The sequence below is a fragment of the Pristis pectinata genome, chromosome 31 (genome assembly GCF_009764475.1).
Source record: "Pristis pectinata isolate sPriPec2 chromosome 31, sPriPec2.1.pri, whole genome shotgun sequence".
Taxonomy (NCBI): Eukaryota; Metazoa; Chordata; class Chondrichthyes; order Rhinopristiformes; family Pristidae; genus Pristis; species Pristis pectinata.
Window position 1 is genome coordinate 19,128,043 of NC_067435.1, and position 27,773 is coordinate 19,155,815.

General features: G+C 42.9%; 1 protein-coding gene across 1 annotated transcript in view; it reads left to right on the plus strand.

Moving 5' to 3' along the window:
- LOC127584998 (kinetochore-associated protein DSN1 homolog) overlaps positions 1 to 27,773 on the plus strand; it is a 45,562-nt gene extending 17,789 nt beyond the window's left edge. Inside the window, exons 5-12 of the mRNA XM_052042100.1 lie at positions 1,807 to 1,880; positions 2,644 to 2,716; positions 5,092 to 5,179; positions 12,001 to 12,060; positions 20,058 to 20,129; positions 22,734 to 22,881; positions 25,397 to 25,484; positions 26,093 to 27,773. Coding sequence (XP_051898060.1) covers positions 1,807 to 1,880; positions 2,644 to 2,716; positions 5,092 to 5,179; positions 12,001 to 12,060; positions 20,058 to 20,129; positions 22,734 to 22,881; positions 25,397 to 25,484; positions 26,093 to 26,160 — 671 coding nt within the window. The 3' untranslated portion in view covers positions 26,161 to 27,773. The remainder of the gene's footprint in view (positions 1 to 1,806; positions 1,881 to 2,643; positions 2,717 to 5,091; positions 5,180 to 12,000; positions 12,061 to 20,057; positions 20,130 to 22,733; positions 22,882 to 25,396; positions 25,485 to 26,092) is intronic.

Genomic DNA, 27,773 nt, shown 5'->3' on the forward strand with positions numbered 1-27,773 from the left:
TTTTAGCTGCACAAAGCTCTAGTTAGTGGCTTTTGGGGTTTTGGTATTAATTCTGGCCAGTTTGGGAAGAGTAGGGCAAGTTGTGAAACTAGTCTTGTATTTCCTGGGATATAGAAGATGTAATTGAACTGGTCAGGGTTTGATGAAATAAGTAGAGAAACTTCTTTTTAATCTATTGATGGATAATTCTACTCACATCTTGTAAATGTTGGCATTTATTGTCCATCCCTTGTTGTTCTTGTATTTGTGGTGGTTAAGAGTCAACCACTTAGTTGGGACTGAAGTCACACGTGGACCAGACTGGGTAAGCCTAACAGTGAAATTTCATCCCTTAATCGAATCTGATGGGATTTTTATGATGTAATAGTTTTGTGGTTATCCATTACGGAGGCTGCTTTTTTTCTTAAGTTCTGGATTTATTTAATTACTTGAGTTTTAACTTCCCCAACTGACGGTGTGGTACAAGGTCCTGTCTCTAGATCAGTGATAGAGATTGCTGGCTACTAGTCCAGTAACATAACTACTTGTGCTACCATACTTGGGAGTGGGTCAGTTGTGAACAACAGCTCATAACATAAAAGTTAGAACTGAGTCATGAGTGTTGATGGTCAGAAAACACTTACTAACACATTGTCATGGAAATCAGGAACTCTTTCACTTAAAAGATGAGGAACCTATGAGATCACTTGAAAAATTTGAAACTGATATTCATATTTTTTTGTTGGACAAGGATATCAGAAGGTATAGAATCAACATTGATAGGAAAGGATTAAGATGCAGATCAGCGATTATCTGACTATATGTGCGATCATCTCTTACAGTGATCACAATACTTATTCCACAAGTGTAGTGTAAAAGGTCATGGCTGTCATGTGACCGTGACAACACTGACCCCTCTGGCTGGGATGACACCATTGAGCACATGGCCGAAAACGACATCACTGTCAATCAAGGTTTGGCTCCACCCCACTAGGTAAACACCTTTGTCCTTGCTGGACCACTCGGATTGGTCTGTACGAGCACCTTTGTCCTGGGCACACCTACCATTGGCCCGTTTAAAACACCTTTGCCCTTGCTGGACCACCCAGTCCCCCTGCAGTATAAAAGTGCTCCATGTTTGGTTTTTTCTCTCTCTGTCTCCGAGGATGTTCACTACTTCAGGGCAGTTAGTTAAGGACTCCCAAGACCAAAGAGCCAACGTTTGTACAGAATCAGGGTTTCCAAACATTGTATTGTTTATTCCTTGATCATTTGTGTACCCAGTTATTGTGTGTGTGTGTGTGTGTGTACCTCACTCCCTGTTGCGATTTCCCTCCACATTCGCGATCTCCTGCTTGAGAGTGTGTGAGTGTGCATCTGTTCCCATTCATTCTGTCCCCGTGTTTGTCTTTGTTAATAAACCATTTTTAAATTACAAAGACTGTGTGTCCAGACCTTTATCTTTAAGACACCAAAAGAACCTTTCTCACAACAACAAACAAATCACTAAAACTGAACAATTGTCTTGCAGGTGTTTGTGGGTCCTATTTTGGATGTGAGTATTGGGTTTGGGTATGAGCTTTTCCATGTTTTCAAGAGTTGGCTGTACTTCAAAAGCACTACTTTGGCTGTTGGTGCATAAAGAAATGAGATTAAAATCTCTTGGTGATGAGCATCAAAATTTGGTTCTTAAATACATTTCTTAAGAAAAAAATCACATTTTTTTTCAAATGTTTTATTAGGAGTGTAAATATTCTTACATTTAACCTTGAAACAGGTAAAATATGCATTTAAACTGTAGCTTTTCAACTTTATCAATTTCTTCAGAGATCTGTGAAGATATCAGCTTGGATTTACCTGGCGATGAAAGACTCGCAGAGCTATTTCGTGTGTGTCTTGAGGTATGGAACTTTGGAGAGTTATGTTTATTAAGAGAGAGTTCTTGTGGTGCAGTAACTGGTATTTCAATAAAAAAAATAATGGGAGAGATGTGAAATTTTCACGCTGTGTTCATAGTAAACTGATTTTAGTATAATGTAGATTTTTTTCATCTAAAGTTGATTTGTATTGAATTTAATAGTGTGGTGACGCTCTTCCTATTGCTCTTCCTGAAAGTGACTGGTCAGTTTACTTAACTGCTTAGTTGGGCAGGGAGAGATTGAGGATGATATGTGTAAATTTTAGTTTTTGGTTGTGAATATATGGTAGAAACCGGCATATGCCTTTGTATAGGGAAACCATTGGGGAATGGCAACTGTACGATCGTGGAAGACTAATCTGAATCCAATAACAATTTACACCCTTGCCAATCAGAATTTCATCCTCTAACCTTCGAGGAGAGAACCCTCTTCATTTGATTGCTGTTTGTCTGGCACTTCACCACCACAGGTGACCCAATCTGTAGTGCTCAACTCCAAGCAGCACTGCAGTCAGGTTCATTGGTATGACACGAGCCTCTGTCACGCCAAAATTGTGATCTAAAGGTTAATGATGTGGTAACAAAGATCAGTTTCACCAGTAATAATGAATATATCTGTAATTTTGAGCCATCATGCATCAGCTTAAAAGGCCTTAAATCTTTAGTGTTAATTTATATTTGGATGACCATTTCGCTTTTAACATTGTAGATGAGTAGATGTAAAGCTGTTGATGTTTCTTTCACAGTATACGCTACAGAAATTACAGCACACCTTGGGTCCACAAGAAGGTTTTGGTCTTCATGCCTTTCAAACAGATGGTGAGTCTTAATTTTTTTTTCTTATCCTTCAGTTATGTTGAATGCCCATGGGTGGCTTTGGAAGGCATGTGATGGGTTGAAAGTATACCGTTTCAGTACTTCTATTCCCATTAATAAAGTTCATACTTCCATTCTGTTTACTGAACTTTTGGATTTTGATTGGGGACATGTGTATAAGAACACAAGAAAATTGGAGCAGGAATAGGCCACCAGGCCCCTCAAGCATGCCTCATCATCCAATGTATGATGGCTGGTCTATGCTGGTCTCGTCTCCTTTTCTGTGCCACTTCCTCAATCTTTCAAATATTTATCTATCTCCACCTTTGATGTATCTAAAAGATCTGGCCTCCACCACCCTCTAGGGCAGAGAATTCCATAGATTCAGTAGCCCCGAGAGAACAAATTTCTGTGTACCTCAGTTTTAATTACTAGCCCCTTATTTTGTAGCCATATCCCTGTGTTCATGACTTCCTCACTAGTGTAAACATCTCAACATCTACCTTGATAAGTCCACTTGGGATCCTGTCATCCCTCATTCTTCACTTTCAGGAGCACAGATCCAAACCTTCTAGCCTTTCTTGATAAGACAGCCCTCTCCTCCCAAGAATTAACCTGATGAATCTCCTTTGTACTGCCCCCATTGCTACAATAAGGGAACGTTGCTAATTTTTGCTTGATGCCTCGTGCTTCTAGCATTGTCTTTAGAAGCACAAAATAAGATCCTTAAAATCTTCTTTTACTGACTCTGCATATGTTTGTGCTGCTCTGCTGTACTTGTATTGCATCTAATTCGTTTTACTTGAAGTCCTGCGGTGTTCCCTGGGCTTCCCTCACGGAGTGGGTTGGTGTAATGTATGATTTCAGATATTTCCATGGATTTAGCCCCACTGTCTCTGTTTCTACTAGCTGCACAACACTGCAAGGTAGTGCAGCTGTCCAGCTTGCATCCCTCACCTTAACCATTCCTTCATTGGCTGAAATATTTTCGATTGACTTATGCTCTGGACTTCCTGTCCTTAATGTTCTCTCTCCCTCTTTAAGATGTCCTTTGGAAACCCTAGCTCCTTTCTGAGCTTTTATCCACCTGGCCTTTTGTGGCTACTGTGTTGTTTTATAACATTAAAGATGCCATATATATTTAAGTTGTAGCCTAAATTTATATAGCAAAGTTTAGCAGCCTGCAAAATTAGCAGTTTTATCAATGTGCTGGTTAGCATCCTACTCAATGTAAAACTCTGCTTCAAACGTGAGTAATCAGGGTTTTATCTTGTTTCTACACAAGATTAGAAATTCAAAAATTTGTTATGCTGTCAGACAGACTGTGAATTTTAAAAGTAAAAAGAGCTGTGTAGAATGAAATGATGCTGCGGTGTCCTGGAACTGAGAATACTATATGCACTGGCGTGAATGAGGCCGATGCTAAAGTTAATTGTGTGTATTCATGTAACTAGGATTCAAATATAATTGAATATATAAAGATTTAATCTTGACCTGAAGTTTTTGTTTCCATCATAATCCCCAAGAGAAGATTTTAAAAAAACTCTCACCTACAGGAAAGGGGGTTACATCTTAAATTAATACTTTTGCTACTCTTAGTCAGTTACTTTGCTTGAGATCACATTTTTTAAGTTATGATCCCCAGTTTAGGACTGAAAATTGTATGCTTCAATTAGGTTACCTTATTCTTCTAACCTCTGGAGAATAGAGGCTTAGCCTATTCAACCTTGCCTCATCTGTCAAGCCTGCTCTTGCTGGCAAATCTTTAGTGCATTCCCTCTTGCCAGTATATTCTCCCTTAGTATTGGAGACCAAAATTGTACACAGTGCTCTGGATGTGGTACCATTAAGACTGTGTATAACTGGAGTTAGCATCCTTGCCCTTGTCCTCTCATTCTGTTGCAATAAAGGCATTGCATCATTCACCTTCTGGGCTTTCAGTCAACTGGGTACAAAGGTGTCCAGGTCCCTTTGACCAATGATGTTTCCTAAATATTCATCATTTTTTAAAATATTTAGTGTTTCTTTTTCTTGTACTGAAGTGGATAATCTGATTTATTTTTTTTAACTCCCACTTGGTACTCCACCTGTCATGTTGTTGCCCACTCATTAGCTTATCTACATCCCTTTTGGAGCTTCATTATATTCTCATCACTACTCTAGTTTATTCCATGCCATCAACAAACTTGGATGTTATCTTTTGATCCTTTCATTCAAGTCTTTTAATCAGTTTCCCTCTGGCAAGTGCCAGGGAGCTGTGCGTCTCTCAGGTGCACCACTGTGGCTTTGTGCTGTCTTTCCCGTGATCAGTCAGTCCAAGGATGACTATGAAATGAAGCAAATTTTGTCTGACAGTTTTTTTTTGGTTCTATCCACAGCCTCCGCTATTTCCAATGATGTTAAACGAATCGTAGAGGCAATGAAACTGGATGGGACACTGAGGAAGTGCACTGAAGAACCAGAAGAGTAAGTACCCGTGGAGTGGTAAATGCAAACACTAAGTTTCATTGAAGAGCCCATATTGATCAATCCTGCAGTTTCTGATGCAACTTTAAGTATGTACAAGCATAGAACATTCTCCCATGCCTTTTAATAAATTCACATTTGAATGATGCAAAGACTTGGGAAATGAAATGTGATGTCAAAAGTATGAAGTCATTCAGCTTGGCAGAAAACATTTCTAAAAACTTTTTAAGTGGTTGATATTCAGAGGGATGGGTGTCAAAGAGTTACTTGGCTCAACTTGTCCATCCCGACAAAGGTGTCTTCCTGAGCTAGTTCCGTTTACCTGCATTTAGAAACACAGAAAACCTACAGCACAATTCAGGCCCTTTGGCCCACAAAGCTGTGCCGAACATGTCCCTACCTAAGAAATTACTAGGCTTACCCATAGCCCTCTATTTTTCTCAGCTCCATGTACCTATCCAACAGTCTCTTAATATCCCATATCCCTCTAAAACCTTTGCTATCCATGAACTTGTCCAAAGGTCTTTTAAATGTCGTGATTGTACCTGCCTCTACCACTTTCCCTGGCAGTTTGTTCCATATGCCCATTCGCCTCTGTGTGGGGGAAAAACCTGCCTCTTTGGTCCAATTTGTATCTTTCCCTTCTCACCTTAAACCTGAGCCCCCTAGTTCTAGACTCCCCTGCCCTGGGACTCTATCTATCCTATCTCATAATGTTATAAATCTTTATAAGGTCACCCCTTAGCCACCTCTGCTCTAAGGAAAACAGTGCCAACCTATCTAGTCTCTCCTTGTAAGCCCTCTCTCCAGTCCCAGTGAATCTTTTCTGCCACCTCTTAGCTTAATCATATCCTTCCTATAGTATGGCAACTGGAATTGCATGCAGTCTTCCAGATGCAGTCTCACTAGTGTCATATACAGCTGTAACATGACGTCCCAACTCTTGCACTCTGTACTCTGTACAACAAAGGCACGTGTACCATAAGCCGCCTTCACCATATTGTCCACCTGCGTCACTCTTTTCGGGGAATATGTACTTGTCGAATAGAGAGACCTAGAGGTACAACAGTCCCCCAGGCCCTGCCATTCGCTATAATGTCCTGCCCTGGTTTAACTTGACCTCACTTGTGCCTAGAGATGGTGGAGGACTGGTGAGTAGCTAGTGTTGTTCCTTTGTTCAAGGAGGGAAATAGGGATAATCCTGGAAATTGTGGACTGGTGAGTCTCACGTCAGTGGTAGGGAAGCTACTGGAGAGGATTCTTAGGGGTGGTGTCCATGAGCATTTGGAAAACCATGGCCTAATTAGGGACAGTCAGCATGACTTTGTGCAGGGCAGGTCATATCTTACTAACGATTGAGTTTTTCAAGGAGGTGATGTAGGTGATTAATGCTAGAGTAGTGGATGTTGTCTACGTGGATTTTTAGTAAGGCATTCAGCGAGGTCCCTCATTGTAAACGCGACTAAAAGATCAAGATGCATAGGATTCACTACAGCTTGGCTGTTTGGATTAAGAATTGGCTTGCCATGGAAGGAGCATAGTGGTTGATGGTTTTTGTTCTGACTGGAGGTCTGTGAACAGTGGTGGTATGTAGGGATCCATACCGGGCCCTGTACTGTTTGTGATATGACTTGGATGAAAATGTGGATGGTGGATTAGTAGGATTGCAGATGACACAAAGATTGGTGGCATTGTGGACAGTGTACTCTGGCACAACCTAAGGAAAGATGTACTTGTGTCAGAGGGAGTGCGATGAAGGTTCATCAGCTGAATTCTTGGGATGGTCAGGTATTGTCCTATGAGAAGAGGTTAAGCAGACTGGGCCTAGATGCTAGGCTGTAGGTTATATTGAAACATGCAAAATTCTAAAAGGAATTGACAGGGTAAGTGCAAGGGTGATGTTTCCCCTAACTGAGATGGCTGGAATAGGGGTCACTGTCTCAAAATGAAGCGTCTGTTATTCAGGACTGAGATGTCAAAGAAGGGTTCATCCACAGAATACAAGTATTCATAATTTTCTACCTAGGATGGCTGTGGAGGTTTTTGGAATATAATCAAGATGGAGGTCAAAAGATTTTTGGATATTATTGAAGGATATGTGCCTAATGCAGGACAGGGTGCTGAGGCAAAAGGTCAGCTGTGATCTTGGTGAATAGAAGAGGGGCAGAGTGGCTAACATTTGCTATTTATGTTCCCTGCTGAAGACCAAAAGATATAGGAGCAGAATTAGGCTATTCGGCTCATCATGTCTGCTCCGCCATTCAATCATGGCTGATTTCTTTTCTCAACCCCATTCTCCTGCCTTCTCCCCATAACCCTTAACCCCTTTACCAATCAAGAACCTATCAATCTCTGCCTTAAATACATCCAGTAACTTGGCTGCCACAGCCCTCTGTAGCAATGAATTCCACGGATTCACAGCCCCCTGGCTAAAGAGATTCCTCCTCATTTCGTTTCTAAAGGAACGTACCTTTATTCTGAAGCTGTGCCCTCGGATCCTAGACTCTCCACGTCCACTCTATCCAGGCCTTTCAGTTTTGGGCAGGTTTCAATGAGATCCCTCCTCATCCTTCCTTCTGATCTCCATTGCGCACAGGCCCAGGGCCATCAAACGTTCCTTGTATGTTACGCCTTTCATTCCTGGGATCATTCTTCTGAACTTCCTCTAGGCCCCCTCCATGGCCAGCACATCCTTTCTAAGATACAGGGTTCAAAATTGCTCTCAATATTCCCAATGTGGTCTGACCAATGCCTTGTAAAGCCTCAGCAGTACATTTAGTTCTCTCAAAATGAATGCTAACATTGCATTTGCCTTCCTTACTACCAACTAAACCTGTAAGTTAACAATGAGGGAATCCTGAACTAGGACGTCCCAGTGCACTTCCAATTTCTGAATTCTCTCCCTATTTAGAAAATAGTCTACACCTTTATTCTTCCTACCAAAGTGCATAACCCCACACTTCTCTACACTGTATTCCATTTGCCTCTTCTTCGCCAACTCTCCTAATCTTTCCAAGTCTTTCTGCAGATTGCCTGCCTCCGCAATACAAGCTGTCCCTCCACCTACCTTGGTATCATCTGCAAACTTGGCCACAATGCCATCAGTTCCTTCATTCAGATCATTAACATATGAAATGGAAAGTTGTGGTCCCAACACTGACCCCTGCGGAACTCCACTAGTCACTAACAACCATCCTGAAAAGGACCTCTTTATTCCCACTCTCTGCCTTCTCCAGTCCGCCAATCTTCTATCCATGTTAGTACTTTGCTTCTACCAGTATGGGCTCTTGTCTTGTTTCGTAGCCTTGTGTGTGGCACCTTGTCAAAGGCCTTCTGAAATTCCAAGTAAATCACAAGATCACAAGACAAGGGAGCAGAAGCAGGCCATTCGGCCCATCGAGTCTGCTCCAAGGAAAAGGGAAAAAGAAATGGGGTGGGGGAAAAAAAAACTATTCTAATCCCATTTTCTAGCCTTATCCCCATATCCCTTGATACCCTGACTATTTAGATATCTGTCTATCTCTTCCTTGAACACCTCCACTGATCTGGCCTCCACTGTTGTGCGTGGCAAGGAGTTCCACAATTTCACCACCCTCTGGGTAAAGAAATTTCTCCTCATCTCTGTCTTGAAACTGTACCCTCTAATTCTAAGATTGTGCCCTCTGGTCCTGGACTCGCCCACCAAGGGAAACAGCCTAGCCACATCTACTCTATCCTTACCTGTCAACATTTTAAATGTCGCTACGAGGTCCCCTCTCATCCTTCTGTACTCCAGTGAGTACAGTCCAAGAGCCAACAAACGCTCATCATACTTAAGCCCTTTCATTCCCGGAATCATTCTCGTAAATCTCCTCTGAACCCTCTCCAACGTCAGCACATCCTTCCTAAGATGTGGGGCCCAAAACTGCGCACAGTATTCCAAATGAGGCCTCACTAGTGCCCCGTAGAGCCTCATCAACACTTCCTTACTTTTATACACTATACCTCTCGAGATGAATGCCAACATAGCATTCGCTTTCTTAACCACCGATCCAACCTGGTGGTTAACTTTTAAGGTATCTTGTACGAGTACCCCCAAGTCCCTTTGTACTACCGTACTGTCAATCTTCTCTCCTTCTAGATAATAATCTACCCGCTTATTTCTGCTTCCAAAGTGTACAACTGCACATTTCTCAACATTGAATCTCATCTGCCATTTCCTTGCCCATTCTCCTAAACTGTCCAGGTCCCTCTGCATCCTTTCTATTTCCTCTATGCTCCCTACTCCTCCACTTATCTTGGTGTCATCCGCAAACTTAGCCACACAACCATTTATTCCATCATCCAAATCATTGATGTACAAGGTAAAAAGGAGCGGCCCCAACACCGACCCCTGCGGCACACCACTAGTAACCGGTAACCAACCAGAACGAGATCCTTTTATTTCCACCCTTTGCTTCCTGCCAACCAGCCAATGACTCTCCTTTGTCTTACCTGCTTGTTATCTCAAAGCATTCCTACAGATTTGTCAGGCAAATTCTTCCCTTAGTGCTGACTTTGCCCTATTTTATCATGTACTTCCAAGTATTCCAAAATTTCATCCTTAATAATGGACTCTTAAAATCTTACCAACCACTGAGATCAGGCTAACTGGCCTAGAATTTCCAGTCTTTTGCCTCCCTCAAATAGTGGTGTTATGTCCTCTAGGACCCTCCCTGATTCCAGTGACCCTTGAAAGATCATTACCAATGCCTCCACAATCTCTTCAGCTACCTGTTTCAGAAATCTGGGATGTAGTCCATTTGGTCCAGGTGATTTATCCACCTTCAGGCCTTTCAGCTTCCCTAGCAACTGCTTAGTGATGGCCACTACGCTCACTTCTGCCCCCTGACTTTTGAATTTTCTGCATGTTACTCATGTCTTCCACTGTGACTAATGCAAAGTAGCTATTCATTTCCACCGCCATCTCTTTGTTCTCCATTTCTACTTCTCCAGCATTGCTTTCCAGTGGTCCAATGTCCACTATTGTCCCTCTCTTACCTTTTATGTATCTAAAATGTATCTAGTAAGGCATGTGCCTACGTCGCTTGTGGTAGGTTGATTCAGAAGATAAAGGTGCATGGGATCCAGGATGAATTGCAAGTTTGGATTCTGAATTGGCTTGCCCATAGAAGACAGAGTAGGGGTGGAGGGCTGTTATTCTAGATGGAGGACCGTGACCAGTGGTGTTCCGCAAGGATCGGTGCTGCGACCTCTGTTTGTGATGTATATCAATGATTTGGATGAAAATGTAGACGAGTGGATTAGCAGGTTTGTGGATGACACGAAGATTGGTGGAGTTTTGGACAGAGTAAAGGACAATCACTGGGATCTAGATTAGTTACAGATATGAGTAAGGGAAGTGGCAGGTGGAGTTTAATTGGGGCAAATGTGGGGTGTTGCACTTTGGGAAGCCAAAAGTAAAGGGGAAAGTATATATTTCATGGTAGGCCCCTTAATAGCATTGAAGTACAGAGGGATCTTGGGGTCCAGGTCCAGAGTTTATTGAAAGTGGTTACACAACTGGATAAGGTGGTAAAAAAGGCATGTGTCATGCCTGCCTTCATTGGTAGGGGTGTTGAGCATAAGAGTAAGGAAGTCATGCTGCAGCTACATAAAACTTTAGTCAGACCGCACTTGGAAATATTGTGTGCAGTTCTGGTTGCCCCATTATAAGAAGGATGTGGAGACTGGAGAGGGTGCAGAAGAGGTTTACCAGGATGCTGCCTGGGATTAGAGAGTATGAGCTATAAGGAAAGGTTGGACAAACTTGGGTTGTTCTCCCTAAGAGCATCAGTGGCTGATTAGAGATTTTTGAAATTGTGCTGTACTGTTCAATGTTCTATGAAATTATGAGGAGCATAGATAGGTTTGAATCTTTTCACTAGGGTAGACATGTAAAACATCAGAGGATATGCTTTTAAGTTGGGGGGGGGGGGTTAAAGGAGATGTCAGGCATTTGCAAATTTTTTTTATGCAGAGGGTGATAGGTGCCTGGAATGGGTCACCAGGGGTAGTAGTGGAAGCAGGCAGTTTGGTGGAGTTTGAGGCTTTTGGATAGACACATGAATATGAAGAAAATGGAGGGTTATGGATGATAGAAGATATTTAGTATAAATTGGCATCAGGATAGGCATAACATTATGGGCCGAATGGCCTGTCCAGTTCTATACTGTTCTATGTTCTATTTTTTAAAAAGACTTTTTTTTTCAATTTTCTTTTATATTATTGGCAAGTTTACCCTTCTTCCCACCCCACCCCCATTGTTTTTTTTAGTTGTTCTCTGTTGGTTTTTAAAAGTTTCCCAATCCTCTGGCTTCCCACTAATCTCTGCCATATTATATGCCTTCTCTTTTGCTTTTATGCTGTCCCTGGTTTAGATTATCAGCCAGTCACAGCCAGTGTTTGCTAACCAGCAGATGTAGAATTGGCTTATTGACTGCCAAAGCTGCTTTCCAACATTTTCCATAGTTAGGATCACACTGTACACTGGTACACTTATGGTTGCACCCTCTCACAAATACAGCTGAATGCTCTCATATCCTCCCTTTAGTAAATACATGGAGAAGGCCAATTATTTTCACTTGAATTTTCACCAAAGTCCAAGTTCTGTAAATGCTGTACAACTGTTGCCATAGCACTGTTTTACTGTGTATGTTCTATTTGTTCACTGTCTGTCACAGCCAGAGTTCAGAAGTGTTCCTGAAGTAGTGTATCATCTCCATTGCTGGCAGGGTTCAGTGCATATGTCAGTAGTCTGCTCATGGGCCAATATTTGTACCCTTGATGTTTCTATCTTTCAGTGTTCCTCCTACACCAGAAACAGAAATGTTGATGAAGCAGCTGAAGAATGACATATCCAGGTAGGCATGTGAACCTTTGCCTTTGAATTGACAATGAATCCCAGGAGTTTGAAGACTCCATTAGTAACACAATTATATTTTTCCATAACCAACCACTTCATGCTGCGAGCGTGTGTTATTTTTGCTTCTCTTTAAAAGAAAACTCTCATTATTCTAGTCAACACCTTTTGGGAAGGGTGTAAAGGCCCCTGAGGATGCAGAGGGAAATACATTCAAATGGTTCCAGAGGAGAGGGAATTTAGCTACAGGATTGGGTTCAAAGTTGGGTTGTTTTTCCTGGCACAAACATAGAAAATAGTATACACCAGAGACTGCAGATGCTAGGATCTGGAGCAACAAACAATCTGCTGGAGGAACTCAGTGGGTGGAGCAGCATCTGTTGGGGTGGGGGGAAGAATTGTTGATGTTTCAGGTCCCTGCATCAGGACTAAGTGGAGATGGGAGATGGTCAGTATAAAGAAGAGGGGAACCGGTGGACTGAGGGGTGAAGAATGGCAGGTAAGTGGAGCCAGGTAGGGGTGGAGTTGGGAAACGGAGGCAGCTGGATGATGGATAGAGACAGACAAAAGGAGAGGCAGATGAGAGGTGGGGGTTGGGGAGGGTGAAGGTGGAGACAGCTGCTGAAAAGAGATAAGCAGGAACGCAAAGGCCTGGAATCTGATCAGTAAAAGAGGTGTTAATGGGGACCATCAGGGGAGAGGTGAAGGACGATTGAAACCAGAACCAGCTAGGGAAGGTGGGGGGAAGCCTGTGGGTGAACTGTGTGTGTAGTGGGTGAATGGAACCAGGAGGGGGAAGGGGCCAAAGATGGGGGGCTGTGGGTGGGAAAAGAGACTAAAACGGGAGGACTGGAGGAGGATCAGGAGGAGTTGGGGGAGGGGGGGTGGAGTACCAGAGGAGATGGTTAACCTAAAATTGGAAAACCACGTTCGTGCCATTGGGTTGTAGACTACCCAGGTGGAATATGTGGTGTCGTTACTCTAGTTTGCATTGGGCCTGGGCTTGGCCCTGGCAGTGGAGAAAGCTGAGGATAGATGTCAGTGTGGAAAGGGAAATTAAAATGGCATGCAACTGGGAGCTCGGGATAGCCATTGCAGACAGCGTAGGTGCTCTGCGAAACGGTTGCCCAGTCTGCGCTTGGTCCCGCCAATATAGAGGAGATCGCAACAGTATCACTGAATTCAATAGACAAGGTTGGAGGAGGTGCATGTGAATCTTTGCCTCAGCTTGAAGGGCTGTTTGGGTCCCTGGATGGTGGTGGGGGAGCAGATGTGAGAACTAGTGTTGCAGCTCCTGCAGGGGTGGATGGGTGGGAGGGATGAATGGACCAGAGAGACACGGAGGGAGTGGTCCCTACGGAAGGCAAGAAGGGGTGGGGAGGAGAAGTTGTGGCTGATGTTGGGATCTCGTTGCACCTGGCAAAAAAATTGAAAATTGGAGCAAGAGCAAGAGTCGGGCATTCGGCCCTTCAAGCTTGTTCTGGCATTCATCGAGTCGTAGCAATTCAGCAGGGAAACGGGCCCTGCGGCCCAACCTGACCACGTCAACCCCATTTCCCTGTATTTGGTCCATATCCCTCTAAACATTTCCTATCCATGAACCTGTTTAAATATCTTGTAATTGTACCTGCCTCTACCACTTCCTCCGGCAGCTTATTCCATATACCCACCACCCTCTGTGTTTTTTTTAAAAAAGAACTTTACCCCCTCTGACCCCTTTAAATCTTTCCCCTCTCACCTTAAACCTGTGCCCTCTAGTTCTAGACTTCCCTATTCTGGGAATAAAGACTGTGACCGTACCTTGCCCATGATGTCACCCCTCAGCCCCCTTTGCTCCAGGGAAAACAGTCCCAGCCTGTTCACTCTCTCCTTGTAACTCAAGCCCTCCAGTTGCGGCCACATCTCTAGCCTTATAGTATGGTGGCCAGAACTGCACAAAATATTCCAGCGTTTTGTGCAGTTTTAACAGGACGTCCCATTTCTTGTACTTGGTGCCCCATCCCATGAAGGCAAACATGCCATATGCCACCTTCACCCTATCCACCTGTGGTGCCACTTTCAGGGAACTATGTACTTGTACCCCTAGTTCTCTCTGTTCTGCAACACTCTCCAGGGCCCTGCCACTCACTGTGCAAGTTCTACCCTGGTTTAACTTCCCAAAATGCATCACTTTGCACTTAAACAGTTAATCTCCATCTGCCATTCATTTGCCCACTTTCCCAGTTGATCCAGATCCTGTTGTAACCTCAGACGACCTTCTTCACTGTCCAAACAAATTGGTGTCATCCCCAAACCTACTAATCATGCCTCCCGCATTCTCATTCAGTTCAATTGTGACAGATCAATACCATATTCCTCTGCTCTTTCCATATTCGTTGAATCCTCCTACATCTAGAAAGTTAACCACAGGCCATTCCCGGTTACAAAAGCCCAACTTGTGGACTCTCGTACGCATGACTGAGCTCCCATAAATTCAAACGTGCAATGTATGTACACATTCCTTCCTACGAATGACTGAACTAGTTTCCTTCGTGCACTGGGTGAACAAGAGCACTTGTTAGCAACACAACTCGAGCCTCCTGCAGGAGCGCTAGTGGTTGAGTGCTTGTGATTCTCTACAAACAATGCTGTACTGTATAATTACTGTGCCTCCCTTAAAGCAAAAGAAGATGCATGTGATGGCAGTGCATCTAAGAAAAGGAAAAGTGGCACAATGGAAGTGTAATCTGAAAAGGGAGAAATGCCTTTGAAAATTAGCAAACGTTGGGTTTCAGCTGTTCAACAGTTGACACCATCGTAAAGCAAAAGACGCACATTCTTGAGCACATTAAAGCATCTGCCCCAGTGCAAGCTACCATCATTGCAAAGCAGCAAAGTGATTTGAATAATTGAGATGAAAAAAAATTGTTGGTGATTTGGCTTGAAGATCAAAATACTCGTTAACCTAATGATTATTCAAGGAAAAAAGAGCCTGTTCTAAGATCTGAAGAAAAAGCATGGTAAGGAAGTGAAGACTTTGTTGCAAGTAGAGGGTAGTTTAACAGATTTAAAGCATGGGTTAATTTGCATACACTAAAGTGCAAGGGGAAGCTACAAGTATTGGCCATACTGCAGCATATGCATATCCTGATGCTTTGCCTCAGATAGTTAGCGGAGTGGGTTATTGTGCTGAACAAGTGTTCAGTGTGGAAGAGACTGGATTATATTGGAAACATACCTGAACATACTTATATTGCAAGAGAAGAAAAGGACCTAAACCAGCAAAAGAGAGACTGACCCTGTTGCTTGGTGGAAATGCTGTGGGAGATTGCAAACTATAGGCCTTTGCTCATTTATCTTTGGAAGACATCTCTTCTGGTCATCTGAACGTCCATCAAAATGGCTTGGGTGACATTGGCCCTTTTTGAAAAGGTTTATGAACAGTTTTGATCCTGAAGTGGAGAGATACTATGCTTCCAAGAATTCACCATTCAAGATTTTATTGGTTCTCGAACGTGCCCCTGGAGTATTGCCGATGCTAGAAGAGTAAGATCCTAACCTGGCAAGATACACCAAGGCTTGTAGGGGTGTCGATGAGAGTATTCAATGCTACAAATATGTTTAGAAGAAAAGAGCAACAGTTCGTTCTTCACTTGATATGATTTTTAAAAAGTTTGAAAGGAAATCTGAGTCATTTGCATCTACCTCAGCAGCATCTCTACAACCAGTTTTATCTACCTCAATACCGTGGAGATTATTTTGTGCACACATGGACGTATTTTCCAACTTGTGGACATCTGTTAAAATAGAACTCAGCCGTAACCTGAGGATGGCCTGTGTCTCTCTCCAAGATATTCAGTGTCCTGTTCTCAACAGCTTTCTGGTGGTGAATTCCACAGGTTCACTATCAGTGGTCAAGTTTCTCCTTGTTTGTCCCTAATCTCTTGCCCTATAAAGGAGGTTGAAGGGAGATTTGATGAAGGTGAGCAAGATTTGGTTGTTTTCTTTGGCTGATAGTGCGCACACCATTTGTATCAAGGTAGATAATTTGACAGTAAAAGTAAATGAGGTTGACTTAACAGCTATTACACAGATATGGGTTTGCAGGATGCTCAGGGTATTCCGAGTTGTATGATGTTCCAAAAGAACAGACAAACTAAGAAATGAGTTGGGGTAGCGTTGTTAGTCAAGGAAGGTATCAGTGTGATAGTAGTGATATAAGTGCAGAGGATCATGATGTAGAATCAGTTCAGTTGAAAATGAGGAATAACGGGAGAAAAATAAAATGAGTGGAAATGGTCTACCTGCCCCTACAGTGTTGCCTCTCGATAGGACAAAGCATAAATAGAGAAATATCAAAGGCACATAAGAATGGAACTGAAATTATCAGGGGTGGTTTTAATCTGCATATTGATTGAATTAATCAAATAGGCAAGGGTACCTTGAAAGAGGAATTTGTGTAATGCATAGGGTTTGTTTCTTGAAGTAATATATTACCGAATTGGGAGCAGACTATTTTAGATTTAGTCATGTATAATGAGAAGATGAATAAGAGACTTGTCGTCAAGGATCCTCTTGGGAGTAGTGATCACAACATGGAAGGATTCCGGATACAGTTTGAGGGTGTGCACCTCTGGTTCACAATAGTGCCCCTTGAGGGTAATTACAAAGGCATGGAGAAAGTTGTCTCAAGTGGAATGTGAATGCAGGCAAAAGAGAGGTCAGCCAGTCAGCACTGGCAGATATTTAAACAGCTATTTCAGTGCTCAACAGAAATCTATCCCAATGTAAGGGTGAACCATGTGAGATTAACGAAGGAGCTGGAGGAAAATATTAAATCAAAAAATGAAGCATACAAAGTGGCAAGAGCTAGTGACAATCTGAGAGGACTGAGGATTTTTCATGAAATGGCAGTGGAGGACTTAAAAGCTAATAAAGAGGTAGAAAATTGAGAGTAAACTGGCAAGCGCTATCAAAACAGCGAAAGCTTCTATAGTTAAAATGGAAGAGGGTAGCTAAGTTAAGTGTGGGCCTCTGAAGAGTAAAACAGGGGAATTAATAGGAAACAAGGAAATGGCAGGTAATTTAAACCAGTGCTTTGCATCAGTTCTCAGAGTGGAGGACACTGAAATATCTCAAGGATAACAAATGAGTTGGTTTCAATTAGGAGGGATGAACTTGTAACAATTCCTATCTCTTAAGGGACAAAATATTGGAAAATCTAATAGGACTAAATCAGACGAGTCTCCAGGACCTGATGGTATATATCCAAGGGATTTGAAGGAAGTGGCTACAAAGATGGTAGAGCCATTGGCTGAAATTTTTCAAAACTAACTGTGTTTCTGGAAGGTACCAGTGAATTAGAAAACCATAAATGTGATGCTCTTGCTCAAGAACAGAGGGAGGTAAAAGGTTGGAAGCTATAGATCAGTTAGCTTAACATCTGTTACAAGATTCTAGAGTCTATAATTAAGGAAGAAATGGCTAATAATTTGGAGATGCTTAATGTAATCAAACCAACATCATTTTATGTAAGAAAAATGAATGAGTCTTTTTCAGATGGGAAAGATGTAATTAGTGAAATGTCACGGGGGTTATTTTTAGGCCCACAATTGTTTATTATCTGTATTAATGACTTGGAGGAGGGGGCTGAGTGTAAGGTATCCAAGTTTGCTGATGACACAAAAATGGGTGTGAGGGTGTGCTCTGATTATTTTGTACTGTACAAAGGCTATATGAGTTGGTGGAAATTTGGCTAATGGTCAAATGTAAAGGGAAATGTAAGGTGATGCTCTTTGGTAGGAGGGATCAAATGGCAAAGGAGAGAGACTGCAAATAAGTGGAGTACAGGGGGAACTAGCTGTTCTTGTTTATGAAGCAAAAAAAGTTAATCGGCAGAGGTAGCAAGTAACTAAGGTAAATGGCATGTTGGCTTTTATTGCTCGGGGGTTCTAGTTTAAAAATAGAGATGTTTTGTTACAATTGTATAGGGTGTACTGTGTACAGTTTGGCCCCTTTATTTAAGAATAGATTTACTAGATCTGAGACCATCTAGAAGAGATTCACTCGGATAATTCTTGGGATGATAGGGTTATCCTATCACGAATGGCTAAAACAAAATTAGATTTGTATTCTTTGAACTTTAGAAGAATGAGGAGTGATCTTGTTGAAACATACAAGACCCTAGCACCACACAGGCAACACAGCCTGTCTTTGTCCTTGCAGCAGAGGGCAGTGTCTATTCCCCTAACTATGCAAATCAGTGATCCAACCTGCAGCCCAATCAGTCTGCAGTACTTTACATATTTTAGTGACTGAATTACTAGAATGCATCCTCTTTCAGACACATTGAATTGCAGTAATGTTGATGGCATTCAACTCTTGATATGCTCTTAAATTCCTGAAAAGTTCTCAAACTTTTTTTGGGGGGGGTAACTTGGATCCTAGCTCTCTGGCCTGCTCCACTGTCTCAGTGAGGCTAACTCCCAATCGATGAATGCTGCCCTGCTTTTCCTATTCCTGGCAACATTGTCAGTGGAGAAGATGAGGGATAGGAATGGAATTATGTACGTTTCTGCTTGAGCTGTACATGAGGATTGTGGTTCTGGAATGTGAACCATAGAGTAAGAGAAGGCCTAGAAGAGGAAATAAGTTATGTGGTGTGATGGAGTCCCATTTTGTTTGTATGTGCACATGTGTATCTCACTTTGACATCTGCTCATGAAACTATTTGTGACATGGCTGCTTGACATGGGGATTGCTGCTGTGACCAGATGCACCCCTGAAACTACCTCCCAAGCTCTCCTGGTCATGTCCTGATAATCTCGTTGCTGGGTCTTCTGGGCCCTGCAGTCCAGATTCTCCTTCCTTGTACCCAAAGGTACAGTGAGCACTTAAGTTGCATATGGTGAATCAAACAGCTGTCTTGTGCTATTACATATGTTGCTGCTATCTATATTTTCTGAGGGACTCTGCCTTTAAGGCTGATTCTCTTTGGGACTGGTATGTGTGTGCCAGTGCACTAAATTGGGTGGTAAACCTTATAAAACTGATGAGATCACATGGCAAAATCAGTTCGGGCGCCAAATATGAGTGCATTCCTTGAAAATTTTTTTGGCTGATTGTGTGAAAAACAGGATATTAGTGCTGTATACAGCATCCATTTTAGTGCACCAAAAATGTCTGCTCTTCAATTTCCAAGGTGCTGATGTCTAAATCAATAGGTTGTTGGTTCAAGTCTCCATGGGGAAAAGAATATCTAAGCTGTCGAAACCGTGCTGCATTGTCAAGGCTGTTGTAGACTTCATGTTAAACAAGATTTCTCTATTCTCTCAGGTGGTCCAAAAAGATGCCTTGGTACTTTTCAAAGGATCACAGGAGAGTTTTACCTGAAGTCCTGGCCAATCTTTATTCCTTAAATAACAATTTTAAGCAGACTCAGGACTGGCTGTTAGTTAAACTTCGGGTCAACAGTACCATTGCTGTTCTATCGATAGTATTGTTGGCCTTGGATTATAGTTAGTCCCGATGTTCAAAGACAGCAACTTCGTACAACATTAGGTTATATTTTTAATTGAGGCTTTTGTCAAAACTGGGAGTTTCTCTGTTCAAGAAATATTGGTATTTGTATTAAAATACTATTCTATCTCTCTTACCAGCTACTTGTTTACCATTCCTTCACCCTTCTCCCCACCCCCTCACCCTCCTCCTCCCAGCAATACAGGAGGCACCATCTATCACTCCTCCAGAGTGACAGTAGAATTAGAGTCCCACTGGATTGTCAGTTGGTGGCTTGGATAGTCTTTTTGAGTGGAAAAAATGTTTTGTCTCAATTCTGACACTGATCCCTAGTTCCAGTCATGAGCAGGAGTGGACATAACAGCAATCTATTTTTCCATAATTCTAATGCTAAATATTAGTGATTAAAAAAAAATTGTGGCTCACTGATATTGTGTGATGTTTGGAAAAATGTTATTAAATGAGATTTGCTAACTGATTTTTTTTTTCTCCCTGTTGTAGATTGAATGCAGAGTGTGAGGCTTGGGACCAGCTGTTGGAAGTCTATCGCCAAAACGCAGACCGAGCAGCCAAGTAAGTTCCTGCCACAGATTTTCTGCCTGTCTGATACATTGGATCCCCCTCACAATATGTGAGCTTCAGTTGAACTATGTGGAACTACAGAAATGCTTAAAGTAAAAGTAGGAAATGCTGGAGGTACTTAGAAATGAAAAAGGTGTCAACATTTTATCAAATGGGTTTTTGTTTGTTTGACCCGTGTAGTATGTGCACACACTTCCTTGGGGTGCATTGCACACTTGAGCTCAAGCCCCCTCCCGGCGACCAGCAGCACAGGAGATCTTCCTGCACGTTTTTTTTAAACCTTTTTCCCTGTTGCAGTCTTTGTATAAATGGTGTGATTAATACCAGTGTGAATAGTAATTTCTAATTCCCATTATCGTCAGCCGTGGCCCAGTTTCACATGGATGCGAACTGACTATCTGATTCACATTCCAGGAGACTGAAACCCTGATCTAGACTGCTTCAGTGCAACACTGAGAGAGTGCTGCAGTATTGGCAATTGTATTTTTTCACATGAGATGTTAAACTGAGAGCGTGTCTGTGCTCAAGTGAACAAAATAGGTTTCACTGTGTGTTGAGGACCAAGGGAGTTATAGAGTTATACAGCACAGAAACAGACCCTTTGGCCCACCCAACTGGTCCATGCCAACCAAGATTCCCATCTAAGCTAGTCCCATTTGGCCCATATTGGTTTTTGGTATTGGTTTATTATTGTCACTTGTACCAAGGTACAGTGAAAAACTTGTCTTGCATACAGATCGTACAGGTCAATTCATTACACAGTGCAGTTACATTGGGTTAGTACAGAGTGCATTGAGGTAGTACAGGTAAAAACAATAACAGTACAGAGTCAAGTGTCACAGCTACAGAGCAAGAGCAAATCACAACAAGGTAGATCGTGAGTTCATAGTCCATCTCATCGTATAAGGGAACTGTTCAAAAGTCTTATCACAGTGGGGTAGAAGCTGTCCTTAAGTCTGGTGGTACGTGCTCTTCTACTTGATGAAACAGGAGAGAAGAGAGAATGACCCAGGTAGGTGGGGTCTTTGATTATGCTGGCTGCTTCACCAAGACAGTGAGAGGTAAAGAGTCCAAGGAGGGGAGGCTGGTGTCCGTGATGCGCTGGGCTGTGTCCACAACTCCTCTGCAGTTTCTTGTGGTCCTGGGCAGAGCAGTTGCTGTACCAAGCTGTGATGCATCCAGATAGGATGCTTCCTGTGGTACATTGATAAAAGTTGGTGAAGGTCAAAGGGGACATGCCAAATTTCTTTAGCCTCCTGAGGAAGTAGAGGCGCTGGTGAACTTTCTGGGCTGTGGCATCTACGTGATTTGACCAGGACAGGCTGTTGGTGATGTTCACTTCCAGGAACTTGAAGCTCTCAACCCTCTCGACCTCAGCACCATTGATGTAGACAGGTGTATGTACACCGCCCCCTTTCCTGAAGTCAATGACCAGCTCTTTTGTTGACATTGAGGGAAAGGTTGTTGTCATGACATCATTCCACTAAGCTCTCTGTCTCCTTCCTGTACTCTGACTCATTGCTGTTTGAGATATGGCCTACAACAGTGGTATCATCTGCAAACTTGTAGATGGAGTTAGGGCAGAATCTGGCCACGCGATCATGAGTGTGTAGGGAGTAGAGGGCTGAGGAAGCAGCCTTGTGGGGCACCACTGTTGAGAATAATCGTGCCAGAGGTATTGCTGCCTATCCTCACTGATTGCAGTCTGTTGGTTAGAAAGTCAAGGATCCAGTTACAGAGGGAGGTGTTGAGTCTTAGGTCTCGGAGTTTGGTGACAAGTTTGCTTGGGATTATATTATAAAAGGCAGAGCTGTAGTCAATAAACAATAGTCTGACGACATCCCTCTAGACCTTTCCTATCCACATATTTCAACCAGTGTTCCTACCAATATTTATCTTGCAACCAACCTCCGTAAATAACAATTATCTGATCAACTTTTTTATCCCTGTAGAAGGGAACTGGAGCATTTTCAAGGTCATAACCTATTGAGATTGCTCCTACATTTCTCCAGTTTCCTTCTCTCCCCGGCCTGAAGAACGTACTGTTCTCCATGTCTACAGCACCATGCCGTTCTAAGTATGAGCAAAGCAATAGGTTTCTTTCTACACTTGCAGCTCTGCAAACTGAGATCTGGCATTCCTACTCCCTCGGCAACTAATTACCAGAGCCAAAAAGCTCAAGTGTACTGTAAGGGTTGGGCTTGTGCTGTGAGAGTTTTTCATTCCTGTCCACCAGCAAGATGCTTTCTGTCTGTGCTGGTTGCTGTAGACTGGTATGAGTGCCTACAGATCACATCTGATGAGGAGGAGCTTTGGCAAAAATACTCCTTCCATTAATGTTGTTAATTACTTCAGTTTTCAGTGTATGGGAGCCAATTGTATCCACTGGTCAGAGGACAAAGTGGGATCTTTTTGTGCATAGTTTGCCTTATTAACAACAAATTTGGAGACAGTTAACAAAATACTTTCTCCAAAAGCCTTTTATGAACTTCCAGAGTGAAAGACAAACTGGATTGATGTGACATTCTGATGACTGACATTGAAATCCAAATTTGTGCCTGTTTTATGTTTAAGTGATCATTTAATTTATTTCAGTGAGTTGGAACAAGCGAAAGTGACTGGATGGACATTGGAACCAACCCCTGTGATGGAAAATTCACAGATGGATGTGATCACAAGCAAGCCAGATTATCAGTCCATTCTGGATAAAGACGTTCTGACTCTTCAAAGCATGGAATGCATTGTGAGTGGATGGGCTGAGGTTTCAGGATGATGGGGCAGGGATGGGGTGAGAGGGCTGAGTGCAAAGAATAAGATTTAGAGGGGGTTGGTAGAGGGCATAAGGGGTGGAGGGAACAGTAGCAGAGCTGGGCTGGCTGGGAAAGGGGCGTTTGTATTGTGCTGCATAGATCTGGGGAGGGTTAGCAGAGCCAGCAGCTAGAAAAAGGATAGAAGGAAATTGGGGTTTGTAGAAAATGGAAAGCAGAAAGCATTTAAACCAGGAGTCTGCCTTGGGTCTGTCCTGTTTTTAAAGTGGAAGCTTAGACCCAAGTAGAATTGGTCAACTCTTAATAGGAACACTAAAATTCCTGCACCACCCAAAACGTCAACAGTTTCTTTTGCCCCACAGACACTGCTCTACCTGCTGTGTTCCTTCAGGGAGAGTTTGTTTGCTCCAGATTCCAACATCTGTCTACACTGGCTTTTCCTTCCAGTACACCACTTGTGTCTACACTGGCTGTTCTGTCCAGAATACCAGAACAGCTGGGCCAAAGGCAGAATTGAAAAGTGGCATTTGGAATGTTGGCTTTTATCTTGGGCTGGAACACTAAAGGATGTGATTGGGTTGAGAGGAGGACACCAGGATAAGGAGCCATAACATTAAAATTATATTAAGGCCATGTAGGGTGACATCAAACCGGTGGAAATCTGGAACACACTTCAGAAAGCTGCAGGCCCTGATTTGCCAATGGTATTTTCAAAACTCAAGATGATGGATTTTCTTTGAGACGCATGTTTCAAGAGATGAGGAACCAAGGTAGGTAGGTGGCTTTAAGATCGTGATCTAATTAAATGATGGAACAGGCAAGAGGCTGAATCCTGTTCTCGTTCTGTTCCCATCATATGAATTTAAGGTATCTCATCCTACAGATACAATTGCTGTGCATTATTAACTTGGTCAGGATGCAGCTAAATACAAACTAATAACTCCAGTTTATAGATGTGTTTATTTCTGGAGATATTTTTTGTGATTTGAAAATGGTTGCATTTAGGAAATCGAGATTTGGAAAGTCTTGGCAGATGTTGGCAGCACCATCACTGCAAACACTGCATAAAAGCACTTAACTGGTCATAGTCATACAGCACAGAGAAAGGCCATTCGGCCCACCACCTCCATGCACACCAGTGGGCACCCATCTGTAACTCCCATCTTCCAGCACTTTGCCCACAGCCTTCTATGCCTATTCAAGTGCTCATCTAGACACAGAAGTGCTGTCAGTGACTCTGCTTCCACCACTCTGTCAGCAGTGTATCCAGGTACTTGTCACTCTCTGGATGAAAAAGGACCCATCAAATCCCTTCTAAATCTCTTCCCCATTGCCCTGAATTCATGTCTTCTAATTTTATTTACCTCTGACATGGGGGAAAAAGTTTCCTGCAGTCTACCTTATAATTTTACATACCTCAATCATGTCACTTCGTAACCACCTCTGCTCCAGAGGAAACAGATGGTCTCTCCTCATTACTGAAATGCTCCAACCTAGGCAACATTCCAGTGAATCACCTGCACCCTCTCCAGTGCTAGCACCTCTTCCCTATGTTGTGTCAACCAGAAGTGCATGCAGTACGAAGATCTGACCAAAGTTGGGTCGAGGCCAGAATTTTTCCTTCAGTCACTGCTGCTTTTGAAGCCATTGAATAAGCAGCTCTCTATTGAGCCATCCTTTTCTCCGAGAAAAAGCAGACTCCTAAAGAAATGAGATTGGGAATTCTCATAACAGCAACAAAGCCCATCTGCCACTTTAGATGAGCATTGTTTTTAGTTTTATCTGGATCTTAACATCTCTCTCATTCTTTAAATGGCAAAGATAGAATCTCGCAGCAGTTCCTGCTCCTTACCCCTTCACCATAGTGGCATTAGCCATGTCCACCTTAAAGGTTGTTTCTAGACTATTTGTACACCCTCAATTCCGCCTGTGTGGGCTCACACAAGCAATTTGTCAGAAAAATATTGCAGTCTTCAGATTCTTGCCTGCCAGAAAATTCCCCTTGTCCAGTAATGGTGCTGGCCCTGAGGCAGGTTTAATCACAGGACCAATTAATACTGTAAGCTTCCACTTTCAGGCACTGGTGCCCCACAGATTAACCTCCATCATAGTCAATCCAACGGGCTATCAGAAAATTCAGAAATGGCCTTGAGGATGACCACAGCAAATAAAGAAATCAAAGGACTGTGGAGGAAGTGAGGTGGGGGATGCAGGTATCTGTGATTACTGCTGTGTATGGTTGAGTGAGGCAATTTGAGCTTATTGCTGGGGGTTTGCACAGATCTCTACATAGTTTTTTTTGCACTTAGTAGGTTAGCAGCCAGCAAGTTGATGCATGATGGACTGAGGGGAACCATTGAGTTTTGTGATGTTAAATCTGAAGTGCTTGAGGCTCCGTTAAATGCGTGCTGTCTTTGATGTTGAAAATGACAGTTTTGAGGATTCATAGGTGCTTGGGAATTACTTGAAATGAATTCTAATCTCTCATAGATGGACCAGCTTCAGCAAACCATGAGCCTAATTACCAGAGCCAGACAGGAATGGGATTCTTGCCTGCAGCACATATCCAAAGAACTGGGTGAGTTTCTTCACTGCTTCGTGTCCTGAACACACACTACTGAAACATGCTCTGAAGCCCAGCAATGGAATCTGCCTGCCCAGTCACTAGTTCTTACTCTTAGGTTACCAGGATTTGAGAAAGGAAGCAGAATCATCCTGGCTTTGGCTGTGGATTGTTTACATGAATGTTCCTCAGTCTGAGACCTTCACCTCATGAATACATTAGCTTATAGTATCAACGTAAACCACTATCTGGAGAATTGCTCTGAGCTGTCAATAAGAAGATGACATTTATCATCTGTGTAGGAAATTGGTTATTCTGTTACGTGGGACCTTGCTTTCAAAGATTTGGGCTGTTCTGGGGAACTCATTGTTGGAGGCTTCACATGAAAGTCCCCGAGTTTTTTCTTTCTTCACTCCCAGAGTGATTGACAGGAGGGAAGGAACCAGTTGTCCTTTCACCAATTCTGTAGGTCCAGATGACTTGTGCCAGAGAACAAGAGAACTAATGACTACAAACCCGATGTGTGGGCATGCGAGAGAGAAGTGAGCAGATGATGTGTTACTGTTGTACGTAGCTTGACAAACCTGTGATGTAAAGCAAACCAATTGTTCTTTTCTCTGCAGCATCCCAAGCATTTGAAGGGCTGGAAGAGCATCCACTTCAGAAATTTCTAATGACCACCAAGGAGTAATGGAAGAAAATGAAGTCATCAACAAATTGAGTGGAAACCACCTCTGTGCTTCTAAAGCCCTGAGCCTGCGACTAAAGCATGTGGTTGGGTTTGAACTTTGCTCAGGATTTTACCATGAGAGTAATGCTTTCTGCTGAGGTTAAAGGGACGGGCACACTGGCCCAGAGGTCCCTTGGGTTAGGGCTGTCAAGGAATGCAGTCCCCTTTCTAGAATTTAGTCTGCTGGATTCTAGGTGGACGGTGCCAAACCTGGTGGCAGAGCAAGGAAGTAATGGTGCGGGTGCACTGGATCACTGACTGTCGGATTGGATCACACTGCTTGTGTGATCTGACCAGGTCACATGAAGGAGGGTCTGAGACCCCAACAATTTCAGAGCAGAAGCAGATCACAGGAAGAATGAAACCTGAGCAATGGAAACATGAACCTTACCACAAAATTTCTTACCTTTTGAATACAATACCATTGTTACTGTTCACCTGACCTGTAGGATACAGTGAATGCTGCCATTTTGGTCTGAAACTCCGAGTGGTGTGAACCTGCTGCTGTACGTTACAGACTGAGGAAGGGAATGGGAGATGTCATGGCTGTCATGTGCTCTTTCTGCAAGCACTGTCCATCAGATGGATACTTGAGTTTCTCCCAGCAGCTGGATTGATGTGTGTACACTAAGTGTCAGAGAGCTGTGAGTGGATTGGGCATCTCCAAGACCAAACTTCACCTTGCCTGCCCATACCTACCAGTGGGGAGTTGCTGAGAAGCAATCCCTGGTTGACTGAGATCATCTGTAGATTTGTCCTGTTGCCCTGGATTATCTTTACTGAACTATTATTGTCCAGAGGAGAAACCAGTCTTTACGTCAAAGGCTTTGGTTAAGAATTAAGACATTTCCATATCCAAACTTTGTCACAATTTAATCAGCCTGGAAACTTGCCCCATGGCTCACTGAGTCCACACTGACCACCAATCACCTGTTTACACTAATCCTACATTAAATCCTGTGGTCTTAGTCTCCCCACATTCTCAACTCCCCCCCCAGATTCTACTGCTCACCTACACAGGGCAATTCACTGCAGCTAATTAACCTATCCACCCGCGCATGTTTGGGATGTGGGAGGAAACTGGAGCACCTGGAGGAAACCCACGTGGTCACTGGCAAAGTTAACACACCTGAGGTCAGGATTGTCCCTGGGGCCCTGGGTACTGTGTGGCAGTGGGTCCACCAGCCGCACCACTGTTGCCCCCTGCTTTCATTTGAAAATTGATAACATTGACAATGGTGGAGGGTAAATACAATTCCTTTGGTTGGGGTCAGGTTTACGCAAAGATAAATCTACCCAAACCACAAGTTGCTGGATGGGGAGTGATTCTGGGAGATGTGGGACCCAGAAACCTTTCATAAATGGATTTCTTAAGAAAGGTATTGGCTGGTTTACAAAAATGGTAACCACAAGCAGGCAGAGGACATTCAAATGCATCTAAGCATTTAAATGTTGTTGTGGTTTTGGGCACAAGCATCATATTTGACTTGCATTTAATGGCTATTACATTTCTATACATAGTTTGTAAATTAACATAGGTTGTATATTAAAAGCTTTTTGTTTTGTGCTGATCA